General features: G+C 47.1%; 1 protein-coding gene across 3 annotated transcripts in view; it reads right to left on the minus strand.

Moving 5' to 3' along the window:
* Window positions 1-24997, minus strand: part of CCDC24 (coiled-coil domain containing 24) — a 44877-nt gene extending 19880 nt beyond the window's left edge. The window contains exons 1-5 of one of the 3 annotated variants that reach the window (XM_088460660.1): window positions 24925-24997; window positions 19272-19468; window positions 14104-14282; window positions 6924-7064; window positions 5318-5422 (exon numbers count right to left, since the gene is read on the minus strand). In XM_088460660.1, coding sequence (XP_088316786.1) covers window positions 5318-5422; window positions 6924-7064; window positions 14104-14282; window positions 19272-19439 — 593 coding nt within the window. In that variant the 5' untranslated portion in view covers window positions 19440-19468; window positions 24925-24997. The other 2 variants (XM_088460659.1, XM_088460658.1) reach the window with 2 other exon arrangements.
* Between the last annotated feature and the right edge of the window lie 2137 nt (window positions 24998-27134).

The following is a 27134-nucleotide window of genomic DNA, read 5'->3' on the forward strand; positions in this document are numbered from 1 at the left end:
AGGTACGTGAGCCATTGGCAGTCACACAGAAGGTACGTGAGTCATTGGAAGTCACACAGAAGGTACGTGAGCCATTGGCAGTCACACAGAAGGTACGTGAGTCATTGGAAGTCACACAGAAGGTACGTGAGCCATTGGCAGTCACACAGAAGGTACGTGAGCCATTGGCAGTCATACAGAAGTTAGGTGAGCCATTGGAAGTAGCACAGGTTTGTGAACCACTCGCAGTCACAAAGAACATAGGTGAGCCATTGGCAGTCACACAGAAGGTCGGTGAACCACTGGTAGTGATACAGTAGGCAGAGCTGGATTAAGGGGGACCACCTCTCTCAGGCCCCCCTGCACCACCAGGGGAGAGAACACTGCTGCACAATGCAGTCCTGTGCATATTCTACAGGTCGGACAAGGGGGGCCGGTCGGAAAATGAGTCGGGCCAGATGGCAAGTGGGGGTGGTGCTGACTAGTGGGGTAGGGCCACTGGAGTTGGGGCGAGCCCCCTGCCCCAGGTACCCCGAAGGCTTAATTTGGCTGTGACAGAAGGTAAGGGAGCCATTGCCAGTCACACAGAAGGTAGGTGAATGATTGGCAGTCACACAGGAGGATGGTCACCCACTGTCAGTCCTTCAAAAAGGTAGGTGAGACATTGGTAGTCACTTAGAAGGTAGCTGAGGCATTACCAGTCACTTAGAAGGTAGGTGAGGCATTGCCAGTCACGCAGAAGGTAGGTGAGCCATTGCCAGTCACAAAGAAGGTAAGTGAGCGTTTGGAAGTCACACAGAAGGAAGGTCACCCACTGTCAGTCCTTCAAAAAGGTAGGCGAGACATTGGCAGTAACTTAGAAAGTAGGTGAGCCATTGGCAGTCACACAGAAGGTAGGCGACCCACTGCTAGTCATGTAGAAGATAGGGTGGAACATTCCAAGTCACTTAGAAGGTAGGTGAGCCATTGGCAGTCATGCCGCACTATCACCGGCCATGGTCTGACTGCAGAAGGAAGTACAGTGGCTGTGTATAGCTTTCCCATGTTAGTGACTGGTAGTATAAAAAGTAATAAAAGGCAGGTAAAGAACGTTAGTTCCAGCAATGTGCAGACAGAAAGGAACATTTCTCTGGTGCTGAGGAAGTGAAAACATTTACTAAACATAGTTAGACCTGCCAGATTTTCCTGGGCTTCTCGCTGCACGGATTCTTGGAAAGCCGAAAGCCACAGCTCTTTGGCTCTTTTACTGGTTGGACAAAGCAGAGCGGCTTTAGCAGAAACAGATGGGGTGGGGAGTAACTCCCAGCAGACTCGGGCTGAGGAACGTTTTCCTGTATCAGCACTTTTCCCAAATAAATGACAATGCAAAGCCTGCTGGGCAGATCCTTCATGGAACCTGAGGGATCATTTATTCTACCACAGACAGCAATAGGGCCCCAGAGACTCGGGGTTTGGACCTTGCTATGGAAAAGAATATGAAAATGTATCCAGATGTCTAAAAATGGACAATATTCTCTGCTCTATGTAACAAGCGGGATGTAGTTAAGAGACTGGTCTCAATACCGACATCTGAATCCTGACAAGGGATTTAAGATAGGCGTCGAAATACTGACGCTTATCTTAATCCCGACGCTGCAACAACGAAAAACGGACCGAACGAGGCAAGTCCGGGGGCCCTTAGAGTTGGCCAGAATTGGACTTCATACCCATACCCATTCCGTAACAAGCATGGAACGGAGAATCAAAGCCATCTTTACGGAATACAGGATCACAGTCGCGGGCTGAGCCATGCCCTGAAAACGGTTGCGACACGCCTGCATTTCAGTCACCAGCCCACATCACCCCATTCCCACCCCAAAACAGTCCCTGTCTATCAATCATTTTGTGAATAAATCCTCACTGCGAGCAACAATGGTAATAAAACTAGGCGCATGTGCAGATCACCGATAATCCCTCAACTGCGTAACCACCGGCACTGCGTCCATCTCCGAATCAGGCCCTGTAAGTCTAATTGTTCATCCATATATGTACAACGCTACAGAATAATCTGCCAGTTCATTAATGTAATGCCATGATTGGTGCACACACTACATCATGCACTATACTGACTCTACGGACCAGGTAAGTGACCCTCCAGTCTAGGTCATTGATTCTCTATTCTGGGTAAGTGAGTCACCATTCTAGGTCAGTGATTCTCTGGCTAAGGTAAGTGACCCTCCAGTCTAGGTCATTGATTCTCAGGTCTAGGTAAGCGAGTCACCAGTCTCTGTTAGGGATGCTGCCATTTAGGTAAGTTAATCTTTGGTTTAAGTAAGTGTCTATCTAGTCTAGGTAAGTGGCTCTCCAGGCTTGGTCACTGATTCGCCAGTTGAGGTAAGTTGTTCTCTGATTTAAGTAATAAGTCTAGCCAAGTGTCTGCTTTAGGTTAACAATTCTACAGTCAGGTCAATGACACTGCAGTCTAGGTAAGTGACTCCCCAGTCTAGGTTGTACCTGACGTTGTAGATCTGTGACTATTCATTCAAGAGCAGCAATTCTCTGATCCTGGCAAGTCATTCTCTGGTCTAGATAAGTCACACTCCAATCTAGGTCATTGACTCTCTCCTATTATAGGTAAGTGGCTCTAGTCTAGGTCTATAACTTGTTGCTTTAGGTAAGTGACTCTCTGGTCTAAGGAAGTAAGGGGACAGAAAATGCGGAATTGGGTGATTTGTAGAGGGAGTAGGAGGGAAAGAGAATAAATTAATTACTGTGTAATAGAGATAAGAATCAGGAATGACCCACTCTCGTGGTTTGGTGGAAGAGGAAGGTGTGCGGCTGTAATTGTGATATATTAAACTGCTGCCGGTTATAAAAGTCAATTTTGCTTGCCAGTAAGTGTTCTTGGCCTGTATGCATACAGTCATCGTGTCATTAAATTAATGGGACTAAATTATAGGCGATCTGGAATTTTGGTGCTCTGAGCTTTAGGGTATTATAATTATGATGGGGCAGCACAGACGGTGTAACGGTTAGCATTACTGCCTCACAGCGCTGAGGTCATGGGTTCGATTCCCACCATGGCCCTACCTGTGTGGAGTTTGTATATTCTCCCTTTTTGCGTGGGTTTCCTCCGGGTACTCCGCTTTCCTCCCACACTCCAAAAATATACTGGTAGGTTAATTGGCTCCCAACAAAAATTGACCATAGTTTGTATGTGTGTGAGCATGTGATAGGGAACATAGATTGTAAGCTCCACTGGGGCAGGGACTGATGTGAATGGTAAGATTTTCTCTGTACAGCGCTGTGGAATATGTGGGCGCTATATAAATAACTGCTTTGTGGAGCTCCCATCGCTTCTGTATAGTCAGACACTGCTTGCAGAGCTGGGGGCGGGGCCACACTACAGGCAGTAAGCTGCACAGAGTTAGCTTATAGATGCATGCCTCTAAGTATGGGGGGCGTGCCTTGAGCACTGATGGACACCTTGGAAGTGTCATGTGACCAGGAAGTGCACTGCAGTTTTTAGAGATCGGAGCACAGAGCAAGAGAAGACACAGTGATGCAGGCAGGAGAATCTATGGACACTGAAGCTTAGAGTAGTGAGGGGAGAGTTACAGTGAGTAGGGGGTGAGACTTAGACAGGCTCCTAGCACTCAAGACCCATCTCCATGTGTGCCTCCCCAGCTATTGCCCTCATTGCATGCCACTGCTACTGTTACCGGCACAGAGCTGAGGACTCCCCTGACTGTATTACCTCAGATATTCCATGTTTTCTGGATGCTGTGTTATAGCAGTATAAATATAACCATACTAACACTCATTACACACAAAATTAATAATAATATGCTTTAGTGTGTCTATCCGTTTATTTGCTGGCAGCTTGAGCGAAGGACTGTAAAACGCTTTATTTGCATTAAATCAAGTATTATCACGATCAGTCATCACCTTACACTGACCCAACCTGTAAGTAACCTCCTAATTTCTGTAGAATCAAGGGCTGTGTATGTAATACATCAGGAATTACATCTACAGTCCTGGAATGTGTAGCTTTGAGCAGCAAAACAAGACAGGCTGCCCTGGGGGGGTGGGGGTGGAGGGGGGGGGGAATCAGACGCCAGACTTCTACATGTGGGAGTGCATGTATTAGAGAGCCGAGTTTCTGTAATCCACACACGCAGTAATGAAATGCAGGACCTGGTGGCTGCAATCACTTGTCTGGAGTAGTTTTGTTTTCAGAAGTTGCAATAACTCCAGGCTCCAGCAGCTGCTGGACAACCACTAAAGCCGGCCATACACGGTGCGATATGCACCGTGCGACGCGACTGGGGATCCGACGTCCGATATATCGGGCAGTCCCCACACACGGTCTGATCGGGTGGCCGACCGTCCGATATGCCGGATCCCCCCACAGCGCTGCATGGGATCGCACATCTGGGGGTGCGATGTACGACCCCACAGGTGCATGCTCTGTCCGACATCAGGCCCATTCACGGTACGATATAGCAGCCAAATTCTACCAATCCATCGGATCGGCTGCTTTATCGCACCGTGAATGGGCACCTTAAGAGCTCTCAGAGTCCTATCACCATCTGCGTCCGACCTACACACAACCTGTATGTGCTCAATGTTAAGCACTTTTTTCACTGTAATAATTATCAGTAACCACCTCCTGCATTATCTATAGCAATTCCTCATATAAATGGGGACAACTCTAGTGGAACTGCTGAGGAGCTTCATATGCCCGAGGCAGATAGAGAATAACACTGGGAGTAGTAGGGGCCGGATTCAGAGGTGGACTCAGTGTCGATGTTGGACACAAGCGACCGATGTTTTCAGGCTGGATGCAGAGAAAGGCAATTTCAGTGGGTGTTCCTGAAAGATAACGGGGGGTTGGCCAGATGCGGGGGTGTCGCATCTTTTTCTGCAGTTGCCCCAATTTCAGCGGTCATTTCCAGACAAACATTCTGTGCCACCATAGGGCTGGTGCAAAGTTCGGTGGAGTGACCGATGGTGCGTCAGCACAGTGGCGGATAAGCGAAGCAGCCGGCGTCTCTTGGGAAACCCATCGGCTGCGGCATTAGTAAAAGGTCCAAATGTGGGGAAAGTCACAGTCATAGCTGCATTAACGTCCACCTCTGAATCAGGCCTCTATTAGTATTCCCGATGCTGTGCTTGATGATGTCACTGTGTCCAATGACATCACCTAAGTTACGTAAACTCGGCTGCTCAGAGCCAGTAAATCTAAAAGAATGCTCTATAATAAAAGATATGCATGAAATAATATAAAATACAGTTTGTCTGCGACTTTACAGCAAAGCTACTAGAAATAATGAAGGCTGGGGGTTGTAGCACTCACTGGAGGTGAAGCACGACCTCGTCAATGTCAGAAACCTTAAGCTTGTCCTTCAGCTCCTCCAGCTCCTCTCCGATGCTGGAGTCCGTTGAGAGGGAGGAGAGGGCTCTGTAGGGAGATGTCTGAGTGTCAGCATTAAACAAACATCATATGCACATTGTGAGTTTGAAGGTGCAGCTGACATAAGAAGCATTAATTCCTGTGCTGAAATGTGTGTGTCACAGTGCCAGCAACCATTATTATTAACCAGCAAATTAGGCAGCGCTGTACATAGATGCACTGATAGAAGTCCATGAATCTTACAGTATAACATTCTCTACCACAAACTATCAGCAGTGTCATTTTTTTGGCGTTAGGGAAAAAAAAAAAGAAGGAAATGGAGGAAATACGTATGAACTCCAGAATAGGTAGAATCCATGGCACTGTGCCGTGAGGCAGTAATTCTGCCACTGTGCCACCATGCGTGTGTAATGCTAACCACTGTGCCACCATCTGTGTGCATATATATATATATATATATATAATGCTAACCACTGTGGCACCATCTGTGTGCATATATATATATATATATAATGCTAACCACTGTGCTGCCATGAGTGCGTAATGCTAACCACTGTGCCACCATCTGTGTGCATATATATATATATATATATATATAATGCTAACCACTGTGCTGCCATGAGTGTGTAATGCTAACCACTGTGCTGCCATGAGTGTGTAATGCTAACCACTGTGCCACCGTCTTTGTGCGCATACATATATATATATATAATGCTAACCACTGTGCTGCCATGAGTGTATAATGCTAACCACTGTGCCACCATCTGTGTGCATATATATATATATATATAATGATAACCACTGTGCTGCCATGAGTGTGTAATGCTAACCACTGTGCCACCATCTGCGTGCATATATATATATATATAATGCTAAACACTGTGCTGCCATGAGTGTGTAATGCTAACCACTGTGCCACCATCTGTGTGCATATATATATATATATAATGCTAACCACTGTGCTGCCATGAGTATGTAATGCTAACCACTGTGCCACCATCTGTGTTCATATATATATATATATATATATATATATATAATGCTAACCACTGTGCTGCCATGAGTGTGTAATGCTAACCACTGTGCCACCGCCTTTGTGCGCATATATATATATATAATGCCATCCACTGTGCATATATAATGTTAACCACTGGGCCAGCGTGAGTGTGTATATAATGCTAACTACTGTGTATGTGTATATATAATGCTAACCACTATGCGACTGTGCATGTGTATGTGTATATAATGCTAACCACTGTGCCACCGTGAGTGTGTACATAATGCTAACCACTGTGCCACCGTGAGTGTGTACATAATGCTAACCACTGTGCTACCGTGTGCATGTGTATATAAAGCTAACCACTGTGCCACTGTGAGTGTGTACATAATGCTAACCACTGTGCTACCGTGTGCATATGTATATAATGCTAACCACTGTGCCACTCTCCTGAACATGTCAAGAATTAAACATGGGAGATACATACATGTACATGTGAATAACATTTTACACATGAATTGCAGTCTCAGTATAACTCTGGCCCATACTTACCGCTCATCACCTGCTCGGAACCCGGATGGTGGTCGGCTCCACCCGCTTCTCCTGGACCGCGCTCGGCTCTCCGGCTGCTCCACCCCCATCACAAAACTCACCACCTTCGGGTTATATTTCAGTAGGGCGTGGTCCTCGTCCCTGTGACAGCAATACGATACGCTGGGTATAAGCTGGTCTACAATGTGACTGCTTCTTGTATATACAATCAGTGGCGGTTCTAGGGGTGGGCTAACAGGGCAGTCGCCTGGGGCGCCGGCCACTAGAGGGCGCCACTGAGTCCCCAGAAGGTTAAAAAAAACAAAAAAACCCATAATAAAAAAAAAACATGGGGGCATTCCAACTTTGGGCACTACTATAGGGGGCATTCCTACTGTGGGCACTACTGTGGGCATTATTACTGGGCACTACTAATGTGGGCACTACTACAGGGGGCACTACTACTGTGGGCATTGTATTAGGGGCACTACTACTCAGTACTGTGGGCCTTGTGTATAAGGGGCACTAATTTGGGCATTGTGTAAAAGGGGCACCACTGTATCCAATTGTAAAGCGCAACGGAATATGCTGCGCTATATAAGAAACTGTTAATAAAATAAAAATGAATAAGGGACTAATGTGTGGCGTAATTTGAATTGGGGATACTGTATTATAAAGGGAATTACTGCATGTGGCATAATGTGTTATACAGGGCATTACTGCATATGGCATAATGTGTTATACAGGGCATTACTGCATATGGCATAATGTGTTATACAGGGCATTACTGCATATGGCATAATGTGTTATAAAAGCCATTACTGCATGTGGCATAATGTGTTATACAGGGCATTACTGCGTGTGGCATAATGTGTTACACAGGGCATTACTGCGTGTGGCATAATGTGTTACACAGGGCATTACTGCATGTGGCATAATGTGTTATAAAGGTCATTACTGTGTGTGGCATAATGTGCTATACAGGGCATTACTGCGTGTGGCATAATGTGTTATAAAGGGCATTACTGCGTGTGGCATAATGTATTTATAAAGGGCATTACTGCATGTGGCATGATGTGTTATACAGGCCATTACTGCGTGTGGCATAATTTGTTTATAAAGGGCATTACTGTGTAAGGCGCATTACTGCACATGGCAATTATTCGCCATGAGGGGAGAGCTTGGGGGAAGCCCAGCACCTTCAGGCGTGCTGGGCACGCCCCACAGTTTGATGAATTGGGGGTGTTCCGCAAGGACACGCTCCCTTTCCGGAAGCGCGTGTGCTGACAGCGCGTGCAGAGGAACGTCATCTACAAAAAAAATGTTGTGTTTTTTTTTTTTTTTTGGGGGGGGGGGGGCGCGCAACTGTGAACTTTCGCCCTGAGCTCCACAATGTCTAGAACCGGCCCTGTATACAATCATTATAGTGATCATCTATTGAAGCAATGCCTTATACAGAGCTTTTTAGAGAATATGTAATAGTAATAATATTCGCGAACCAGAGCACCTGGAGAAAATCCATGGAAACACGAGGAGAACATACAAACACTAGAGATAGGTCCACAAAGGGGACATTTATGAAAATTGGTGTAAAGGAAAAAAACATGTTTCTTGTACCAACTAAACATTTGCTACAACCTTGTAAATGCACTAGAAGAAGATAATTGCAATCACACAGAAATGACAATACATATTACATGGCTAACATGACATTTTATCTCCGCACTAGTTCTCAGAGGGATGGATACGGGATACCAGCACTTGAGATCCAGGCGGTCAGAATCCCGACAGGGTTAGGATAGCGACACTTGTCGGTCAGTATCCTAACCCTCCCCCTCCCTCCCCAGTGCATAAAGGGTCTTCAACCTTGGCAATCCAGCTGCTGTGGAACTAAACATCCCAGCATGAACTGCCACCTTTTTGATATAACAGCATGCTAAAACTATGGCAGTGCATGCTGGGATGTGTAGTTCCACAGCAGCTGGAGGTTGAAGACCCCTGCCTAACTTCCCCGCCTAGTGCCTAAACCTAACCTCCGCCTCCCAGCACCCTAAACCTTACAATCCCCCCCTAGTGCCTAACCCTAACCCTCCCCCTAGTGCCTAACCCCTAACCCTCCCCCTAACCCCCGCTACTTACCTTCGGGGATTTTGGCTGTCGGGACATTGACTACGTCCCAAAAAAACCGAACTGAATGTAATCTTACAAGAAATCTTTTACTCTATGAAGGTAGGCAGCCTATGGTAACGTTTGATAGTGCATGCTGGGACTTGTAGTTGCATACCAATTAGAACTGGCTATCAATAATGTAGAATTTATTTCATGCGCAAAAACCTTTTTTCTCCACACAGGAAAACAGACGTACGGCTATTTGTGCTTTGTGCGGACTGACCACCATCATTATCCATAGGTAATTCTGGATAGATATATTATATATATATATTATATATAAAAATGTCTGTGACTCTCACTCAGAGCTTCACGGTCAGTGGATTAAATGTACCTGGTTCAATTACATCCAGAAAGAGGATAAAGAGATTAGACATTAGTGAAGCCGTTAATTCCCTGAAGTGATTACTTAATTGATATCCTGCAGCTACAGGCCTTTATCTATAGCTTACTCCAGCTATTGGCTGTTTGGGGTCACATGATATGGCTAATAAACTGTGTGGTAAACAAGATGCCACTCTGGAATGGAGAAATACACGCACACACATATTATTACTTATCAGCTATTTGTGGTGCTGAGGGGCCTCCACACGCCTCTACATATGTCCATGTTTCTATAGGTTTACTTTAATAACATCTGTGTCACACATGACGTAATGCAATAATGACATGGAATGCGGAAATAGACTGAAAGAAAGCTCTATGTGCCGGGTAAGCTGATCACCACTAAGGAAAAGAGCGAGAGGTTAGACTGATAGAGGAAGGAAGCAGGAAGGGATTAGCTGGGTGTGGCCATTTCCCTACATATCCGAAAGCACCACAGGACACCTCTGTTAAAGAATAAAATGATGGTTGTCATGTGGCACTGTATTCGCGCTATACATCAGGTATATAGGCCCGGATTTAGAAACGGGTGACATTCTTGTTATCACTTGCTACTAATCTTAAATGGTGCTCCAACCAATCAGCTTGTGTCATTTTTAAAACACATGACAGTTAGGAGCGGATTGGTTGGAACACCGTTTAAGATTAGGAACGAGTGATAACGAGAATATCACTCATTGATAAATCTGGGCCATACTAGGAGCAGATGTTAGAGAAAACTTATACCCATTTTCCACCAAAAACCTGGGTAACCTGGTTTTTTGGATATGGTTCCAACTTCCAACCCAGGTCACTGCATCAGTACCCAGGTCCATCCCTGGTAGCTACCTGGGTTGGATTCCCAGGTTGCTTGACCCGGGTTATTTTTCAGGGACCCTTTTCCACTGAGCCGCTACCCAGGAAAACCCAGCAATAACCTGGGTTATTGCAGCAGTGGAAAAGGGGTATTATTGTTGGCTAATTCATCAGTCAGACACAAAAATGTACTTTTATAGGTCTATTGGATCACAGCTTTTTCTCCGAACAGGCACAAAAAGAGGCTGATTTACATTAAGGAGCTAATCTACAGTAGCTAAACATTTGCACCCAGGAAATCCATAGTGTGCAGGGGAGAAAATATAAGGTGCACAACTGGATGTACAGTGCAGCGTAGCATAACTCTAACAATACAGCTGGCCAGTCTGCGGCATGCGAGAGTATATGGCATTAGTCCTGCATGTATGTGCACTCGGCCAAAATCAGCCCCAAAGATTATAGCAGCCAATTTCCAGAGTGATTGTGCACTAGCAGAGTTTTGTGTGAATGGCCTAATGTGTCAGTTAGATATTTAGGCTTCCATGCTGAGAACACAAATGAGAACTGGATTAGTTATTCTGGCAGTGGGTGGTCATGACCTTTCACAACAATAAAGACCCAGCCGCAACCAGCTAATACCCTTTCGGAGTCAATAAATGCCAAAAAGAAAAGAAAACAAGAATACACAAAACTAGGGGTTCTACTTGTTAGAAACATGAATTTATGGTGCTGTGTGTTGTTTTTTTTCACAGTATAATAAAATAAATCTATAATATAAATATATTTATATATATATAAAGATATAAAAACAGAATCCCATTGTGCAATATCGGACAATAGACAGCGATGGGGGCTAGGTACGTCACCCAGATGGAGATTAGAATGAGAACGTCAGCCAGTAATAAAGATGGAAACAAAAGAGGGAGAGAGAGAGAAGTTATAGAAGGCTCCAGCAATAGAACAGTCACTGTCTCTGAGGATTGATGGCTGAGACTGGGGCTGGGTGCATTGTTCCGGACCCCTCCCTTTCTGCATGCCTCGCAGCACAGACCAGTTGCTATGAAAGAACCAATTAGGTGCCTATTGTAATGGAATAGGACAGCGTTTACAGGCTGGATAACACAGAGAGGGGTCCAGATGTTGGGAAGAGTTTACATGAACATTTTCTACTAAAAGGCCGAGTTGTTCTGGTGATCCGAATAGCCCAGGTCACAAAGGATTAGACATTCAAGACAAGGGAAGAACCAATACTATATTCTCCATCTCCTCCACTACTCTGTACTCTTGTGACTTTATGTATTACTAGCCGACCAGCGCCGATATAACGTAGGATGAAATGCAACTTACGCCTCATTGTCACCGGATCCAATATAATACTATTACTGCAGACGAGATAAAAGGTTCCATCATGGTAACATGGAGGCTGGGGAGCTCTAGGGCCCACTAACAAAATAGGCCCATAAAATCACATGGGGAAAATAAAACGGTTTGTTGCAACAATGTAAGATGTGGAGGGAGATTACTTTATCAGGTTAATAGGGTATATCAGTGGTCCTCAACCTGTGGCCCGCGGAGCTCTGTCAGGGCTGGGGTGGCCCGCCGACTGGGGGGAGCTGTTCCCCGCGGCCAGCCAACAGGCTCCATTTGCCGGGCGCCCGCTGACATTTTGTTACCAGTGGGCGCCCGGCTCCCTACCTGCACCGCACCGCCAGTCGGAGGCTGGAGCTCACTCCTGAGCTCCGGCTTCCAGCTCCCGCAGTGTGTGCAGTGCACTATGGGAGAGATGTCATGATGTCTCTCCCACAGTTCAGACAGAAGAGCAGCCGGGCGGGCCGGAGGCAGCAGACGTGGGAGCGGGGTTTAAGGTAAGAAGTAGTATATATTATTTTTTTTTGTAAGCGGCTTCACTACTGGGGACACTACTACTAGGGGGCATTACTATTAGGGGCACTACTACTAGGGGGCATTTCTATTGGGGTCACTACTACTAGGCGGCATTACTATTAGGGGCACTAATACTAGAGGGCATTACTATTAGGGGCACTAATACTACTAGGGGGCATTTCTATTAGGGGCACTACTACTAGAGGGCACTAATACTGGGGCACCACTAATGGGGACATTGCATAGGAGGCACTGCATAAGGGGCACCGCTCCTGTGGGCACTACATAAGGGGAACTACCACTACTGGGGACACTGCATAAGGGGCATTACCACTGTGGGCTCTACATAAGGGGCAGCACTACTCGGGGCACTGAATAAGGGGTACTACCACTACTGGTGGCACTACATAAGAAGCATTACCACTGTGGGCACTGCATAATGGGCAGCACTACTGGAAGCACTGCATAAGAGGCACCACTACAGTGGGCATTGTATAAGGGGCGCTACTACTGTAGGCATTGTGTATAACTGGCACTACTACTGTGGGCATTGTGTATAAGGGACACAAATGTGGGCATTGTGTATAAGGGGCACTGCTGTGTGTCATACATGAATAAGGGCACGACTATGTGGTGTAATGTGAATTGGGTGAATCAAGATTGTGCTACTGTGTGGCATATAGCTTAGTGGCCCTCCGGCTTCGTTGATTTTTTTTAATGTGGCCCATACTGTGTAAAAGGTTGAAGACCCCTGGGTTAAATGAATGATTCACTGTTTATGTAAACGGGCATAATGAAAGTACTGCAGTGAGTATAACAAGCAGCTGCAGACCCGGCATGCCCTAAATCCTGGCTCACAGCAACATCGGAGCCTGGTTGCCAATCATGATTTTGACATGTTCTGTTCGGATAACAAGTTGCTGTTCTCACCACGCCAAAGCGAACGCAGCATTGTCTATTGGCGGCCGTCCGTCTCTGAGTTTATGCAAATGGCCTACTGACTCCTTCCCTTGTGTACATCCGTGCGGCCGAATGTGCAAGGACTGAGTCACGTTTTTCATCCGTGCACGCTGTAATACCGATTGGTGCGCCCTTATACGCCACCATCGGTCGCGTCATCGAAACTTGCACCAGCCCTTTGGCGGTCTGATCGCGGCCTCCTATGCTAGCGGCTGCGCGTCTGTGAATGAAGCTGTCTGACCAGATCGCAACAGCACCGTTGTGCGCACACTCTGGGCTTGCAGAGCTTTTTGCGCATTCGCAGTTGCCAATAATTGCTGAACTACGTGAACACAGGCATTGCCGCTGGCTCTGTATCCGGCCCCACGTCTGCTCTCAGTCCCGGGTTATTACTGTAAGCAGATTGCTGGTTATGTTCTCGTGTCCTGCAGGTTCCCTGCTTTGTTTACATATGATCTGCTTTCCAAATAAAATCATCTTTAAAACAAAATATGATTGGTTGTCAGCTGAGCAGTCTAGGCCAGAGCCCGGGGTCCTGGCAGGTATGGGGTGACTGGGCACAGCTGCCCACCTTATGTATTAATCTTCAGCCTTCCATGCTCTGCTCAAATATAAAGGAAGTGGGAACTAGGGAGGGGGTGGGGGAGAAGCAAAGGGCTGATATATAACTAGACGTGCACTCTCCTGGATGGCATACTGGTATGTAATTACACATATCTCTGGCTGATGAATGGACAGACTGAACAGGAGTTGGAGATCAAAGTAGTGGGCCCAGAGCCACTGCCCTGCCTAGGCCCCATTTGGACTTAATCCAACTTTGTACGACTATGTAACAGCAAAGATGCTTCTGTACGGAGGAACCAAAGAATGCAGACAGAAACGGGATCTCAGACAACACCCTGTCAGGGCATCCAGTCCCCCCATAATAACACACAGGAAGTTAGCCGTCCATGGGGTACTAAGTGTGAATCTCTAACAGGTCCACAAGGTACAAACAGGACAGACTCACAGTCCTTGGTGCCGAGCTTTTCTCCTCACACTGAGCAGTAACATCCGGATCTCCTGTCTCACCATGTCCTTTATTACAGGTGGGTCAGCTAGGATGGAGCTGTTGCTGCTGAGGGGTCTGTGGTGGCAGGATGGACTCATGGACCTGACCTCTCTCCACAGCTCCAGGAGGACCTCCATCTGCAGACAGGAGGTGGGAGAGGGAATCAGAGAGTAATAACACAGAGGGGGAAGCAACGACACTTTATAACAGCATTAATAATAGGATTACATGGACACAGAGGCCCTGAAACGTTCCTCCACTGGCTGAATCCTCTGTGTACAATAAAACTAGCATTAAACAGGAAATAGTCAGGAAATAGTTTATACAAGATGGAAAGTCAGTAAGTACCACTGTCCTATATCTGCTATAGTTCATCTTCTATGCCACAACGCGGAGAGTTGCTGCCTCTGGGTTACTTAGTATAACAGTAATGTTACGTTGTCTGTATCATTTATATTCACTATTCCTGCCAGGTGCAGTCTGATCTCCGTCTGGCTGTGAAAATAATACAGGGGGGACATGGGGTATATTCATCAGTCAGGCGATTCTCGTCTAATAGCAGATAAAAAAATAAAATAGATCTGTCCAAACAAGTGCCGAATATCCAATTATGAGGGTGTACAGGGGGGTGGGGGCGAGCGCATGGGGAGATGGGGGAAGCCTGTGAGGTGGGGTGGCTGTGTGTGGTACTCTATACTGGTGTGGGGTGGTGTGTGATACTGGCGTGAATAAATACTGGACAGTGAATACAGGGTGAACAGGTATTTATTGAAGTGTACAAATAAGAGACACAGGACCTCATTCAGAGTCGGTCGTTGCGGCCGCTCGGTCGTAAGGTAAAAGGGGCCGGATATGCAAATGAGATGAGATCGTTAGCTGGACGAGCGAGGAGAGGATGAGGCCGTAAGACTAAAAACACACCCCCTTCTTGTTCGCATTACACGTCATCTCCGGGCATATAAGGATTAACTGAGACCATCGGAGCTGTTCGTAGAGCTTAAGGTTGATTATACCCTCTCTTAAGCACTATGATCAAGTCAGTGTAAAAGCCTCCAATGTCACATGTGCCATGACACTACTTAGTTAATTATGCACTCCCATAAAACGCCGTTTGCATAGTCAGGCACGCCTGCGTTCGGATCTCCACTCCCCCAGTTCACAAGCACCTTCCCCTGTTACCACCCACAAACGCCTCATTCTGTCACTCAAACTAACGACCTGGCTGTGTTCAAGGAGAGAGCAATTTCTGATCGTAATAGCTAGTTTGCGCACGCGCATTGCGAATTTTACGCATGCGCAGTTTAGCGAACATCGGTGGCGTACGACCGAGCGGCCGCAACGACCGACTCTGAATGAGGTCCACAGTACTTGTGCAAGTCCCTCCTGGGCTCAGAACCGTATAAGGGAAAAAGTCCATACCCTGTTGGTGAGGGGGGGGGAGGTTTGAATAGTTCCAAGGTGGGGGTAGCCTGGCTGGCTCCGTGGATGCACAGTCCGGGGTGTTCCAGTGCTAGAGCAGCGTCCTGCTTAGACTTTATCACTTACCGGTAAGTGTGGTGGGTGGAGCAGGGGTCCAGCTGGAGCCTTGTGTCCTTGTCGCTTGGGTGCGCTGGTGTTGGACCGGGGGCATTGTGCTGTGGTGCCCATGCGGTCCTGGCTTCTCAAGGTAGGATCAAAAGTGTGGGTGTTTCACCGGTGGTTCGTCTCACTCGTACTGATGCATGGCGTCACCTTGCCGGTGGTGTGGGCGGGGTGGTGGTTACTGTAGCAGGTAACTTTCGATGTCTTGGCGGTGGGTCAGGACCCTTCTTGGGGGGTAAACCCGCGGCTCTCTTAGCCGATGTAGACACCCATGCATCCGCGTGTTCCTCACTGTGTGCTGGTGACAGGCTGGGAACTATTCAACCCCCCCTCACCAACAGGGTATGGCCTTTTCCCCTTGGACTGTAACAAGCTTCATACGGTTCTGAGCCCAGGAGGGACTTGCACAAGTACTGTGTCTCTTATTTGTACACTGCAATAAACACCTGTTCACCCTGTATTCACTGTCCAGTATTAATTCGCGCCAGCATCACACAGCCACCCCACACCAGTATAGATTACCACACACAGCCACCCCACCTCACAGCCTTCCCCCATCCGCTCACCCCCCCCTTTTCCCCCCGTACACCTTCATCCCCCCTCCTCAACCTTTCACCACCATCCCCCACCTACACCTGTTCAGTGCTACCCTTCCAAACCTTCAGATAACAATTTAGAGACCGGACACCTCTTAGGGAAGCTGCGCACAAACTACCTCCCCGCTCCCCTCAGCCACCATCATCCCCCCCTCCCTCCTGCAAACCCCACCCCCTCCCCAGCTCCAACCAGAACGCAGTATTCAACCATTGTTATAATAATATCCAATTATGTGTTTATGTCAGTGAGTGAATTATAAAAGGTATGAATTCTAGAAGGAGGAGGATGGGTCTAGAGAAATATAACTAAATCCAGGGGGTGGGATCATTCGCTAGATGCCCCTCTAGAACACAGTAATTGTAATATCTTAACAATTAAGCGTATAAAGGCTAACAAGTACCCATCATGCAGGGGTGTAGCTGGGTTCTCAGATGACCCACGAACCCCTCCATAGTCACTCTGTACACAGTAGAGAATCAGGGACATATTTCTATATAATGCTGTTGTGAATCAAACCACAGTTTAAGTGTATATGTAATAAGTTACTGAGACTTGGGTCCTTGTTGCCAGGGCCTAATAGCACCTGCTCAGGCTCTAATTCCCACTTAGCCACCCACAATGGATCAACACTGTGTATTCACGGGACTCTACACTTAGGGCCTGACTCATTACCGATCGCAAGAGTGCGCAAAGACTCCACTGCGATTCGGGACAGCGATCGCAGTGACTACGCAGATCCATCGCAGAGTGATTGACAGGGGGGATAGTCGGCGAAACAAAGGCGAGCAAGTGCATTTGAACGCCATTATAGGGGCGGGCATAAATTAGCCATCGTCTACACAGACACAAAGCCATCGTGGGATCGTCTACACAGACACAAAGCCATCGCAGAATGAGTGACGTCAGGTCAGCGTTTCGGGGGAGGTGCCTGTCCGTTTGAACGCTGTTACTTGGGCGTACATAAATTAGCCACTGTGACGACTTACACAGCTTTTGTACTCACTGCGCGTGACGAGTTTAGCAGTTGATTAAGGTCAGACCTGTTCTAATAGTGCGCAAGGGGCCGAAGTTACTCGATAGTCATCAGCATAGTGAATCAGGCCCTCTATTCCTGCTTCATATCACCCATCTAATGTGTTACAATGAGACTAGGAGAAATACTATTTGTTCATGGTGAAGAAATGAACATTCCCACTGGTTATCATTTACTCCTGTGACAGGATGGTGCTAAATGGCACTGCAGGCGTTCCACCAGCCGAGTGTCTACCTCTATACCACCCATAGGTCTACAACACTTCATTGTACAACTAATAACCTTGCTGTGTCATACAAGCATCCATACTTATGGCTTCCATCACTTTACACAGCAGCTGTGGAGAGTATTGTGCTATGGGGTCCAAGCTAGAAGCCACCTTGACGTATACCATGGGACCACTTAAATCCCTGGTTCCACATTGCTAATTCCTATATTGGCCATGCTAAATAGCCAATATAGGAATAAAGGACAATATGGCCCAGTGTTCTGTGGTGTCTGCTCTCAGATGCTGCTTCTAGGAAATCCCTCTATATTCATTCCCAGGATATACAGTAGATGTGAATTCTTACAGCAATATCCTAGACCTTAACCCTTTACTGCACGTGTCTGTCTCAGTAACACCCTGTCTGCAGATGGGAGCAGAGACGAGGGTAATACACAGCAAAAATAAAAATAATCTGTTCTCTTTTATTTTCATTGTCTGAGAGTCTTGTATCGTACTGTAGCACATAGAGGAAGGAATCGGCATTTACATTAAATGCAGAATACACACTGTAAAGCCATTAATCTATAGGAACTTTGCCGGTCTGTGTAAGAGAACAGGAGATGGCGGAGGACCGGGCAGGAAAAGGGAAGAATCAGAAAATAGAAAATAAGTTAAGAAAGAATTAAAGAGTCAGATACTGAGAAGGACAACAGAAGGAAGACACAATGATAAGGACAACAGAAGGAAGACACAATGATAAGGACAACAGAAGGAAGACACAATGATAAGGACAACAGAAGGAAGACACAATGATAAGGACAACAGAAGGAAGACACAATGATAAGGACACAATGATAAGGACACAATGATAAGGACACAATGATAAGGACATAAAGGAGCATAGAAGAAGGAAACAGTAGAGAAGGAGAAATTCTCTCACTCCATGGCTCACTACAAAAGGGGTGGCTGTTGATGTTGATGGACAGCTCGCCCCGTTTTGTAGGCGTGGCGGGGGGGGTGGCTTCACAAATGGAGGCGTTCCCACGCGAACACCTGCCATTTGTGTGCGGCCCCACTGACATCACCAGTGGAAGAGCTTCCGGCTCTATTAGAGACCCTACCACAAGGGTCTCTTCGCAAGTCCTGATGGTCGCGATGGTCTTGACCATCGCGACCATCATCCTGGCCGCTCGCAATAGCTGTGGGCTATGCGAGCGGCCAGAAGGCCTCACACAAAAAACAGAAACGCCCTGATTCAGAGCGAGCGTTCTTTCAGAGCGTCCGTCTCTGAATCAGGCCCTATGTCCCCAGCTCACTATACAAAGGCTGTAGTCAAGGAGAAGTTTAGTGTCTGACTAAGCTCACTGATTAGCTCAGCGGTGCGTCTAAGAGTATACCAAGAGCATGAGAGAGGTATCATATCAGTGTGGAGCTTTACAAAGAGGGATAGAGACCACCACCTATATGAGCGCTGACGAGTTCCCCTTTTCAGGCAGGGGAATGGGCCAACTGCTTAGCTGGCAATTCCGGGAACTTGGTAAACAACTATATGACCCATAGCAATGGCATCCCCTGCACCCACTGTAGCTAAGCTTGCGGGTAAGGGGCTGCCCTGGACTGGAGGCATCTGTACCATGATAAGTTAATAAAGATTACAGCGCTCTGTTGTGAGCCCCTTCAGCAAATGTACACAGCAGTCACACTTACCTCTGCATAAAGGTCCAGACTGAGGTCAACAGTGGCCTCTCCCAGAATCCTCTTGATCTCAGCCATCTCACTCTTGGGCACCAGATCCTCCACCATACTCCAGAGTGAGGGAGGAGGATCAATAAGCTCTCCATAGCCACTGTCCCGGTCACTGAGAGGTTGCAACATCCCGGACCCTGCTTTCACTCCACATCAACCTGGCAGGGGAAATGGAAGCTGCATTACTGGGATAATACTAAGAGGTCTGGTACAACCAGGGGGGGTACAGCAATACTAAGTGGCCTCAGTGAGGAATGTCAAGCACTCAACATACTAGAACACAGGTTCTCAAACTCGGTCCTCAGGGCCCCAAACAGTCCATGTTTTCCAGGTCTCCTCACAGAATCACAAGTGAAATAATTAGGTCCACCTTGGATCTTTTAAAATGTGTTGGTGAGTAATGAATTGATCTGTGCTCCTGCTGGGTGACCTGGAAAACGTGACCTATGTGGGGTCCTGAGGACCGAGTTTGAGAACCACTGTACTAGAAGTATACCAAGGGCAACTGGCACAGCAAAGGGCTCCTCAAAGCATAATAAGCATTGTCTGAAGGGGGAAGGGTCTGTCTCTGGGTTAAGCATTAGATGTTGGGCACTATATATCAGTAGTGCACAGGAATAAGTTCTGCAGAGCTGCCGGAAAGTACACAATCTACAACCTGTTACCAGCAGTAAATAAACTTCCATATACTACAGGATTAAGGAAATTTGATCTAAAGAAGCCTTTTTACGCACTGCAATATACCCATACACAGATCGGGCAAGTATATGGTATCCTATATAGTGTTTACTCTAGCACCCTGCACCTATCACAACCTGTGCAGTTCATCTTTCCTGCCTGGGGTGTCGCTCTCCGCTTTGGTGCTTCTAGCACACTCAGCTGATGCAACAACCTTCTGATATACAGACCAGTGTGTGGTAGAAGCACCAGAGCAGAGAGCGACACCCCAGGCAGGAAAGAGGAACTGCAAAGATTGTGACAGGTGCAGGGTGCTAGAATGAAGACTAACATATACCGATATTATACACATACTGGCCACCCCATACCCTGTGTACCCATATCACCCGTATTATACACATACTAGGCACCTCCAGGTTGTTCTCTGTGCATCTCCAATACATATATACTGGACAGCCCAGATTAAACCCTGTGTACCCTCACTATACACATGGGGCACCCCAGAATATACCCTGTGTACCCACATTATATATATAAATGCTGGATACTCCAGATAATACCCTATGAACCCACATTATACACATAATGGCCCCATAGATTATATCCCAAGTAGCCCTACAATACACATTAATGACACTCCATAGCATACACATAGGGCCTGATTCAGACCCACTCGCGAGCGGCTGTCCGCTCGCAAGTGGGTCGATGGTGTGCACTGCGCATGCGCACGACGGAGGGAGCTCCGTCGTGCGCATGCGCGAGACGTGACGAGCGAAGGACTTTCCTTCGCTCGTTGTGTCTGATCAAAGGGGGCGTGCTGTCGATGTTGATTGACAGCACGCCCCCTTTGGTGGGCGTGCCTGCCAGACGGAGGCGTTCCCACGGGAACGCCTACCGTCAGAAGCCGGCCCCACTGACATCACTAGTGATGTCAGTGGGAGTGATTTTGGCTCTGATAGAGCCAAAATCACTCCTGGTCTTGCGGTTGAGAAACTCAACCGCAGGCTTCTGCTCGCACTGGCGATGGTCGCGATGGTCAAAACCATCGCGACCATCATCCTGCACGCTCGTATAGGCTGTGGGTGGTGACCCACAGCTATACGAGCGTCCAGGAGGACGCTCCATAGTTATGGAGGTGGGCCCTGATTCAGAGCGAGCGCTCTGGTCAGAGCGTCCGGCTCTGAATCAGGGCCATAGTACCCAATTATACACAGACCAGACACCTTCATTGTACAATTGGTACCAACATTATACACATGCTGCATGGTGGCACAATGGTTATCATTCTTTCCTTATACCACTGGGACCATCGATTGGATTCCCACCAGGGCATTAACTGTGTGGTGTTTATGGAGTTTGTATATTTTGACTGTGTTTTCCCTGTGCATCACTATCATAGACATGCTGGGCAGACACTCAAATATTACACCCTGTCATACACATGCTGGACAGACACTCCATATTACACCCTATCATACACTCCATATTATACCCTGTCATACACATGCTGGACAGACACTCCATATTACACCCTATCATACACTCCATATTACACCCTGTCATACACATGCTGGACAGACACTCCATATTACACCCTATCATACACTCCATATTACACCCTGTCATACACATGCTGGACAGATACTCCATATTACACCCCATCATACACTCCATATTACACCCTGTCATACACATGCTGGACAGAAACTCTATATTACACCCTATCATACACTCCATATTACAGCCTGTCATACGCATGCTGGTGCTGCGCAGACACTCCATATTACACCCTGTCATACGCATGCTGGGCAGACACTCCATATTACACCCTGTCATACACATGCTGGACAGAAACTCTATATTACACCCTATCATACACTCCATATTACACCCTGTCATACACATGCTGGTGTTGCGCAGACACTCCATATTACACCCTGTCATACGCATGCTGGACAGACACTCCATATTACACCCTGTCATACACATGCTGGACAGAAACTCTATATTACACCCTATCATACACTCCATATTACACCCTGTCATACACATGCTGGTGCTGCGCAGACACTCCATATTACACCCTGCAATACGCATGCTGGTGCTGCGCAGACACTCCATATTACACCCTGTCATACACATGCTGGACAGAAACTCTATATTACACCCTATCATACACTCCATATTACACCCTGTCATACACATGCTGGTGCTGCGCAGACACTCCATATTACACCCTGTCATACGCATGCTGGTGCTGCGCAGACACTCCATATTACACCCTGTCATACGCATGCTGGACAGACACTCCATATTACACCCTGTCATACACATGCTGGACAGACACTCTATATTACACCCTGTCATACACTCCATATTACACCCTGTCATACACATGCTGGGCAGACACTCCATATTACACCCTGTCATACACATGCTGGACAGAAACTCTATATTACACCCCATCATACACTCCATATTACACCCTGTCATACACATGCTGGTGCTGCGCAGACACTCCATATTACACCCTGTCATACGCATGCTGGACAGACACTCCATATTACACCCTGTCATACACATGCTGGACAGAAACTCTATATTACACCCTATCATACACTCCATATTACATCCTGTCATACACATGCTGGTGCTGCGCAGACACTCTATATTACACCCTGTCATACGCATGCTGGGCAGACACTCCATATTACACCCTGTCATACACATGCTGGACAGAAACTCTATATTACACCCTGTCATACGCATGCTGGTGCTGCGCAGACACTCCATATTACACCCTGTCATACGCATGCTGGACAGACACTCCATATTACACCCTGTCATACACATGCTGGACAGAAACTCTATATTACACCCTATCATACACTCCATATTACACCCTGTCATACACATGCTGGTGCTGCGCAGACACTCCATATTACACCCTGTCATACGCATGCTGGTGCTGCGCAGACACTCCATATTACACCCTGTCATACACATCCTGGACAGACACTCCATATTACACCCTGTCATACACATGCTGGACAGACACTCTATATTACACCCTGTCATACACTCCATATTACACCCTGTCATACACATGCTGGTGCTGCGCAGACACTCCATATTACACCCTGTCATACGCATGCTGGACAGACACTCTATATTACATCCTGTCATACACTCCATATTACACCCTGTCATACACATGCTGGGCAGACACTCCATATTACACCCTGTCATACACATGCTGGACAGACACTCTATATTACTCCCTGTCATACACTCCATATTACACCCTGTCATACACATGCTGGTGCTGCGCAGACACTCCATATTACACCCTGTCATACGCATGCTGGGCAGACACTCCATATTACACCCTGTCATACACATGCTGGACAGAAACTCTATATTACACCCTATCATACACTCCATATTACACCCTGTCATACACATGCTGGTGCTGCGCAGACACTCCATATTACACCCTGTCATACGCATGCTGGTGCTGCGCAGACACTCCATATTACACCCTGTCATACGCATCCTGGACAGACACTCCATATTACACCCTGTCATACACATGCTGGACAGACACTCTATATTACACCCTGTCATACACTCCATATTACACCCTGTCATACACATGCTGGTGCTGCGCAGACACTCCATATTACACCCTGTCATACGCATGCTGGACAGACAATCTATATTACATCCTGTCATACACTCCATATTACACCCTGTCATACACATGCTGGGCAGACACTCCATATTACACCCTGTCATACACATGCTGGACAGACACTCTATATTACTCCCTGTCATACACTCCATATTACACCCTGTCATACACATGCTGGTGCTGCGCAGACACTCCATATTACACCCTGTCATACGCATGCTGGGCAGACACTCCATATTACACCCTGTCATACGCATGCTGGGCAGACACTCCATATTACACCCTGTCATACACATGTTGGACACTCCATATTACATGTGTGTACGGTACCCCATAGCCATGTCATACACATGCTGAACACACTCCATATTACACCCTGCCATACACATTCTGGATGGACACTCCATATTACATTCTGTGTACCCATGTTATACACATGCTGAAACCTCCCTATTACACCCTGAATACCCGTTATACACATGCTGAACTCTCCATATTACATTCTGTATACGTTACCCATGTATGTTATATATACTGGACACACTGGTGACACCATATTGTTATCTATGTCATACACATGCTGAACGCTCCATATTATATTCTGTGTACGGTACCCATGTATGTTATACACATAATGAACGCTCCTTATTACATTCTGCATACGGTACCCATGTATGTTATACACATGCTGAACACTCCATATTACATTCTGTATACGGTACCCATGTATGTTATACACACGCTGAATGCTCCATATTACATTCTGTATACGGTACCCATGTATGTTATACACATGCTGGACACTCCATATTACATTCTGTATACGGTAGCCATGCATGTTATACACATGCTGGACACTCCATATTACATTCTGTATACGGTAGCCATGCATGTTATACACATGCTGGAAACACTGGTGACACTCTGTTGTTATCTATGTCATACACATTCTGGATTCCCCATATTACAACACCCCGAGTACCCATGTTATACACATGGTTAACTCTCCTTTATACATCCTGTGTACCTATTGTATGCAGTCCATGCCGGACTCCACACATTACACCCCGTGTATCCATGTTATATCCAGCCGACGTCAGCCCTCTCACACCTCTTTGCCCAGGAGGCAGCTCTCTTTTACTACAGCCAGTCCCGCTCTGTGTCTACGGGGGTGAGAGTCCCCGGTACACGGTCACATGATCCAGGGTCATTCCCCAATTATCTGCGCCCTCCTCAGCATACCTCCCGCTTCCGGGTCCCGTCTCCAGGTAAACACTGCGCGTTGTTAGGGAGAAGATGTGGCCACACCTCCCAGACACCGCTGCAGACAGACCTGGGCCGACTACTTAAAGCGGCGACGTCACTGGATAAAATCTGGGTGGCCGGCGATGTGTAGGGACTGAAGCCGGGGACGTGGAGCTTTCCTAGGTCTGCACAAGCTGGTTACGGTCATATTACTACCTGTGTATGCATAAATGACTTGATGTATGATATGGGTGTATATACCACACAGACAGACCCCCCCTCTCTCTCTGCTTTGGGAGTACTTACCTTGAAGCAGAGCCGTAACTAGACATTTTGGTGCCCTGTGCCAGAAAGAGCATTGGCGCTCACCCCCCCTCATTTTTCAAAGGGACATAATGCACCCAAAAAAGGGCCATGGCTTCATGGGGAAGGGCCAGGGAAGAGATAGGAGAGGCCAGGAGATGCTGGGGATGAAATAAGAGGAAGCTACAAGCAAGAATGATAATAAAAAGAAATTTGACAGGTCCAAACAGTGCCCTCTGACCTGTGGTGCCCTGTGCGATGGCACCGGCCGCACTACCCTGCTGCCTTGTAAGGTTTTGTGCAGGTGAGATGTGAGACCTGTAGAGGGCACAGGAACAATTGTGCTGACATGAATTCCTAACTGTGGTTAGTAATGAGATTCAGGGGTGGATGCAGCTGAGTTCGCTTTTGCGTCTGTTGTCGGAGTCGCGTCTGCGATAATCTGCAAATGCTAGTATCAGCCCTTCCCCTGGTGTAATTGCCTGCGTCCATAGGCGCCGGAACGGGTTGGCAAGGGGGCTGCGCATCCCCCCTACAATTGAGAAAGGCGCCAGTCAATGTGTTGGGACACTGCAGAATTGCAGCGCATTGCTGGGAGCTGAGTAAGCGCAATGTGACAGCACAGAAGGTCAGAGAGGCATGTGCTGAGCATTGATTGGTGGAGCTCGTCACATGCTTCTCTAACTTGTGGAAGAGATCAGCAGCAGCCTAGGGATGGCCAACGGTGGATTAACCATCGATGGTACCCTTGGTGGTTAACCGTGATGGTATGAAACCAATGACAGTTCAACATTGATGGTTTCACCCAGCCCTGGTCTTTTATTGTCCGAACAGCTGGCCAATCAGGGGCGTAGCTCAATGGGTTTAGGCGGGGGGGAAGAGCTAGGCTACGTGTCCTGGCGCTAAGTAGGGGGAAAAGAATATTGGGGAGCTCTGTGCCACAAATGGCAGAGAACCATTGGATCTTTGCCATAAATGGCAAAACCATCTAACTTTGATGGTTAACCATCAGTGGTTCTTAACCATTGGTGGGCAATGGCTAGCCCTACAGCAGCCTTCGTGGGAGGATTAATCAGAGTGAGGCAGTGCATTACGCTTATTGAATGCTGAGGAAGAATGGAGCCCCCTGTAATGAATGGAAGCAGTGAGTTATTTACTATGTTTTTGGATACACATATACAGATGTATGTCTGTCTGACTTATTAGAGGATAATGTTTAGGAAAAATGAGTTTGCATATTTGTTTATTTTTAGCCATATTTGTCAACTCAAAATACATACTATTGGCACCTCCTTTAATATTAGGACTAAACGAAACCAACTGAAATGTGCAGCTATTTATATCTTACTGAAATCTGTGGAGGTGTTTTTTTTTTTTTTTATAAGGACGTTTTTTTTTTTTTGGGTTTTTGGTCATTGTAAGGTGAAGCCTGAGCATGTAACCAGCCCAGCATAGGGCGCGATTCCATTTAATGCGTTGTTGGATAGCCCCGGGAGGGAGCTCCCAAAGCTATTCAATTCAAGGCGATGTTTGATCAGCTAAAGGATTTCTTCTCTCATCCTCCTGGGATGCAAGGAGAAATCCGACAAAGTGCCAGTCGCGCGGCTGGCACTTTAGTCGGAGAATGCCGGTTCTCGCGACTTAGCACCCAGTTTAAGTAGCGAGAACCGTCAATCTCCAACTTAGCAGCGCGCAGAATTGAATAGCTCTGGGAACTTCCTCCTGGGACTATTCAACATAGCATTGAATTCAGGGGCGTATCTATAATGGGTGCGGGCACCGCACACCCTGCACCTATAGGATTACTTACCTCTCCTGAGTCCCACATCGGTGCGGTGGTCCGGTGCTGTAAAAACGACAGGAAAATGGCTGCCACGACCATTTTCCCGTCGTTTGCACATGCG

The sequence above is a fragment of the Taudactylus pleione genome, unplaced genomic scaffold (assembly GCF_031769625.1).
Source record: "Taudactylus pleione unplaced genomic scaffold, aTauple2 ptg000969l, whole genome shotgun sequence".
Taxonomy (NCBI): domain Eukaryota; kingdom Metazoa; phylum Chordata; class Amphibia; order Anura; family Myobatrachidae; genus Taudactylus; species Taudactylus pleione.